At 53.4% G+C, this 5,586-nt stretch overlaps 1 protein-coding gene across 1 annotated transcript in view; it reads left to right on the top strand.

The window, feature by feature from the left end:
• Nucleotides 1–5,586, top strand: part of CCDC102A (coiled-coil domain containing 102A) — a 16,973-nt gene that overhangs the window by 5,709 nt on the left and 5,678 nt on the right. Inside the window, exons 5-7 of the mRNA XM_027771833.1 lie at nucleotides 2,196–2,304; nucleotides 5,071–5,187; nucleotides 5,526–5,552. Of these exons, the coding sequence (XP_027627634.1) occupies nucleotides 2,196–2,304; nucleotides 5,071–5,187; nucleotides 5,526–5,552 (253 nt within the window). The remainder of the gene's footprint in view (nucleotides 1–2,195; nucleotides 2,305–5,070; nucleotides 5,188–5,525; nucleotides 5,553–5,586) is intronic.

Raw genomic sequence — 5,586 nt, 5'->3', positions numbered from 1 at the left:
TGTCTCTCTCTGTCTGGCGAGCGCATGAGCCCTATAGCAAAAACCTCTCAAAAAAAAAAAAAAAAATCAGTGTAATTCCCTTGTGAAGATGAAGGCAGATCAAGGGGTGACATCTTTGCTTTTTGGGCCAAGAAATGCCAAAGATTGCCGGTGGACTATCCAGGGAGGGGCATAGATTGTTTCCACAGCCCTCAGAAGGGACCAACTCTTCCAACACCTGACCTTACTTCTGGCCTCCAAAACGGTGGAAGAATCCATTTCTGCTGCAGGAGGCCAGCATAAGCAAACAAACAAGTAAAACAACTCACCCTCATGTGCTCACGGAGATACAAAGTAGAAACGAAAAGAGCGGAATGTATAATAAAGTCCTTGGGTGGCGAAATGACAGCATCTGGGCACCGCTCCACTGGAAGAGATGATAAAGCCGTCAGAACCGGGTGGCTTACTTGGAATGTCGCTGGCGATGATAATCCTAACAGCAAACACACAGCACGTACCCCAAGCCCCGTCCTGCGTCGAGGGCTTTATGTGTATTTGCTGACTTAAGTCACCCAGGACAGCTACCTGGCAGATCGTGCAGGTGTATGGGGCTGGCAGCACAAGTACACAACTGTCACTGCGGCGGTGACATTTCCTGAGAGAGGAATGAACAGCCTTCGGTAGAGTTCTGAACAAAGCAAAGTGCAACTTCTTCTCAATGGACAGTGGTTCTATTCCTGGAAAATTCGGGGTGTGCTGATCCAGAAAATACTGCTGTCTCTAAGTCACAGTGAGGTTCTGGGCTCGGATCGTTTCCCCCTCTCTGCAATGTCCAGTGAGGTCTCTGCTGTTAAATAGGATGCGGGACACTTCCTGGATGGGCAGACTGTCTGGGCATTACAGGTCATCCAGCAGCCCTGGCTCCTGCCCTCTAAATGACCCTGAATTGTGTGATAGTCAAAATGCTCCCATGAATTTCCAGGTTGCTTCCTAGAAATGGAACTGTCTCCTCTGAGAACCCCAGGTTGGAGATGTGGAGTTAGCCTTTCAGAAAGGGAACTCAAGGGGACCAGCAGTTAGCATAATGGCTATGTTGCTGGACTCCCACATAGTCAACCGTGGTTCGCGTCCCAGACCCCGTGACTTAAAACTCACACCGGGCGCGTGTGCGTGCGTGCCCAAGATCCCGAGAGGAGAACGGAGGAGAAGGGATTGCGGCGTGGCCATCCCCTCTGGGGGGTTTCTCGCTTTCTGTCTCTCTGTCTCTTTCTGTCTGTCTGGCGAGCGTACGTGCCCTATAGCAAAAAAAAAAAAAAAAAAAACCTCTCCAAAAACAAGGGAACTCAAGGGACCAGCAGATGGTGTAATGATTGCATTGCTGGACTCCCACACGGGCGACTGTGGTTTGAATCCCAGACCCAGTGTCTTAGAACTCATGCTGAGTGCCTGTGCGTGCATGCCCAAGATCCTGGGAGGAGAATGGAGGAGAAGGGATTGTGGCATGGCCATCCCCCCAGGGGGAGCTGTCTCACTTTCTGTCTCTCTGTCTTTCTGGCGAATGCACATGCCCAATAGCAAACATCTCTCTTAAATACAAGCAAAAGAAAGAAAACTCAGTAGATTATGGTGTGGGGTCAGGAGCAGAGGTACCGGAGTACAGTGACAGGCTCAGCCATGATGCACACCTGCTGTGCAGGCCAGGCACTGCGCTCCGTACCATGGCACCTCCTTCATGGCCAAGGCAGAGTGTAGGAGGAGGGCCATAGGAAAACCTGAGGATCCCACAGCAAGATGACAGGAAGAGGCAGGAGTCGGTGTCTTTCAGCATGGCTAACTGCAGGAGCATGTGTTCATGCTCCTGGCCTCCCAGGGAACCACAGTGCATAAAACAGAGGAGGGAGGCCTTTGACAGATGTCCCCGGGGCCTAGGGAGAGGGAGGTGCTGGTCACAGTTGCCCAGTGCTCTGGAGACCTGATCACCTCCCCACACTGTAAGCTGGGCACCTGTGCTTGGTTGAGGGGCACAACGCCCAGAGAAATGTAAAGCTGGGTTCTGGCCTCAGCGTGGGATGCTGGGGCCTGAATGTCCAGGCAGAGATTCTAGACATGGGCTTGACCAGTACACAGGCCACAGCAGGACCTCCACTGGTGAGGACTCCATGCAGAGACTCCATTGGGCTCTCCCACATGTCTGACCCTCCCTGTCCCTTCTCCAGGGATAAACTGGCCCTGAGCAGGAACATCGAGAAGCTGGAGGGGGAGCTCAGCCAGTGGAAGGTCAAGTACGAGGAGCTGAGCAAGACCAAGCAGGAGATGCTCAAGCAGGTGCGTGCCGGAGCCCGGGCGGGCGGAACTGCAGCTGAATCCTAGCCGCGAGCAGGGGGTCAGGACAGGAGAGAGAATGGTGTGCGTTTGTTTGTCCATCCCTTCAGCAATGGTTCTGAATCCTGGGGCAGGTGGGGTTCTTGCCTTCAGATCACTTTGTGCAGGCTGTGGGCAAGGCAGACCCACAGTAACCAGGCAGACAAGTTCATGAGTCACAAAGGAATCGAACAGAATGAGAGACAGGATGGTGGGTCAGGGAAGGTCTCTCTAGGAAGGTGACATTTGAGACAAGACCTCAAGGGGTCAGCAGAAGCCATCTTTGAGAAGATACAAGGGCAGAGTGCTCCTGGCAGAAGGCACAGCAAATGCAATGGTCCTGAGGCAGGAACGGGCCTCGTGAGTGAGAAACAGAAGGCCATCGTGCCTGGAGAGTAGTGAGGGAGTGATGAGGATGGCCAGGCTTCATGGGTCCTGTAGACCGGGCTGAAGGGGGAAGACACTGGACGGGACATCAGCTGGGTGTCTAGTCAGTTACAGAGGTCACTGAGCCTTGTGGTAGTCAAGGGAGCTGGGTCCTGACATCCCTCCTTACAGATGAGCAAACTGCAGTGCAGGGGCTCAGGACAGGCTGGGCTGCAACCGCTGCCTCCTGTCCAGGCCCCCCATGACCACCAGGGGGCGCAGGCTCCCAGGGAACGCTGGATTGACTCCACGGCGTTTCCAGGTGGAAGGGCCACAACCTCAGAGCCTCCAGCCCTGCCCTGGAAGGGACCAAGTCTGGTCTTACAGTTAGAATCTCTTAGCAATTCTCCTAAAATACAGCTTCCCAGACCCCACCCCCACCCTCCTGAATCAGCATCGTTGGGGATCAGGTTTGAGAGCCTGTCTTTCATCTTTCACGCTGTGATGTGTCACCATTCAAAGAAAAGTGAATGAAACACAAATGTGCTGTTTAGCAGAAAATGATAAAGGTTTTCTTTTGTACCGGGCATCTTTCCGTCAGCATTATGTATTCAAGACATCCATGTGGTTGCAGCAGTTTGTTGGAGTTTCCTGCTTTACAGCAGAGAACTGGTATTATTTTCAAAGCACCCGAGGGCCGGCCCCACAGCACAGTGGTTGGGCCCAGTGCATCAGGAGCTGGATCCCACAGGGTCGACTGCAGTTCGAATCCTGGGCCCAGTGGCTTGAGGGACACAGCAGGTGCATGTGCATACAGGCCCCAAATCCTTATGGGACGGAGAGATGGAGGAAAGCGGTTGAGGCATGGCTGTGCCCCATAGCAAGGTGCTTGCTCACTCTCTCTGGTGAGCACACGCACCTTCTGGCATTTAAAGGAATTTAAAAAGCACCCCACCTGGGGCCGGCAGGTGGTGTGGTGGTTTAGGTCTTGGACTCCCACATGGCTGACCGAGGTGTGTGTCCCAGACCTGGTGGCTTGCTTTCTCACTTTCTCTCTCTCTCTTGCTCTCACTCTCTTTCTCTTTCTCATGAGTGTGCACGCCCTGTAGAAAAATTTTAATAAATAATAATAAATAAATAAAATTAAATCATTCTTTTTATTTTTTCTTTTTTGGAGAGGTTTTTGCTATACGGTGCATGCGCTCACCAGAAAGAGAGAAACAGAGGGACAGAGAACGAGAAATCACCCCTCCACAGGGATAGTCACACCACAATCCCTTCTCCATTCTCCTCGCGAGATCTTGGGCACGCACACACACACGCCCGGCATGAGTTTAAGCCACCGGGTCCGGGACTCGAACCACAGTCGATTATGTGGGAGTCCAGCAATATAGCCATTACGCCAATTGCTGGTCTAAAAATTAAATAATTCTTTTAAAAAAAAAATCACCCCAGCACACCTGTGTTTATTTTAGATCAGTGTGTGTTGGGGGCCACCCTATGCCAAGGCCACACAGAGACACAGAGGTGTACAGACAGACAATCTCCCTGTCCTCCTGGGCCTGCATTCTAGTGGAGAGAGAAGGGGAGATATTTCTATGCCAGGTGGACAGGAGACGCTTCCCTACAGAGGAGGCTTTAGACCAAGGCCTGAGAAGAAAAATGTCAGTTCTGCAAAATACCTCAGAGAACAGCACTGTGAGTGCAAAGGCCCTGTGGCAGACAGGATTTGGTGTATTTAAGGAATAGAAAGGCGTCCATGTGGGTCTGGCCCCGTGGCCTGTTGGTTAAGGGAGCCTAATCCCACATGACCAACTGTTCAAAATCCAGACCCTGTGGTTAAGGAACATTCTTGATGTGTGTGCTCATGTGACCAAAATCCCAATAGGTTGGAAAAAGAAGGGATTGCAGTCTGACCACACCAGCGGGTAGTGGCCACACCAGTAGGCAGTGCTCTCTCTCTCTCTCCTTTTCTCTCCATCCCTGTCTCTCTGACAAGCACATGTGCTGTCTGGGAAATAATAAAAAAGAAAGGAGTCTGTGTGCCTGAAGCACGGTGGATTAAGTGGAGAGGGAAAGGAGGGGAGGTTGAAGAGAGGTGGCCTTCTCCTAAGACACCTCAGAGCCATGGAAGTGCAAGAGTGCGGCCATCTTGCATTTTTGGAATGGGGGGATGGCCAGATGGTGAGGAGGTGGAGGTGGCAGAAGCAGTTGGGTTCAGGATCTGTTCTGAATACCTAGCACCCCTGTGGGCACCACCCAAGGCTCCCTGCTGAGCACCCTGCACCGGCACCACCCTGCAGAGCTGCTCCTGGGATATCTCCGGGCAGCCTTCAGCTAACCAGGCTGGGCGATCCCTTGCAGCTCAGCATCCTGAAGGAAGCCCACCAGGACGAGCTGGGCCGCATGTCCGAAGACCTGGAAGATGAGCTCGGGGCACGGTCTAGCATGGACAAGAAGCTGGCTGAGCTGAGGGGCGAGGTGAGACCACGGCAGGACCCTGGAGGACCTAGGGCTTGGCGGCCCAAGGGCCATTCTTCTATCAACTGGCTCTGGGAAAAGGGCAGGAGCTAGGCGTGTGCCCTGAAGGGGGTCAACCACACCCTGAGGGTGCCCCAGGGTGCAGGGCGGGCCTCTCTCCTCCACCAAGACCGGAAATGCCCTCTCATACACACTGCAAATGAGCCCAGCTTAATTATAGCTGCTGCAGCTGGACCTGCATCCTGCAGCCAAAAATGGCTATGGGGGGTGGTGGGGACATCCACTCCAGCCCTTGGTGCCCTCTCCCCTGGGAGTCCTCCCTCTGTCCACCTTTGCAGATGGAGCGGCTGCAGGCCGAGAATGCAGCCGAGGGGGGCCGCCGTGAGCGGCTGGGGGGAG

Source organism: Tupaia chinensis, unplaced genomic scaffold (genome assembly GCF_000334495.1).
Source record: "Tupaia chinensis unplaced genomic scaffold, TupChi_1.0 Scaffold000235_1, whole genome shotgun sequence".
NCBI lineage: Eukaryota > Metazoa > Chordata > Mammalia > Scandentia > Tupaiidae > Tupaia > Tupaia belangeri.
Note: the sequence above shows the minus strand (reverse complement) of the source record. Positions and strands in the feature narration are given on the sequence as shown.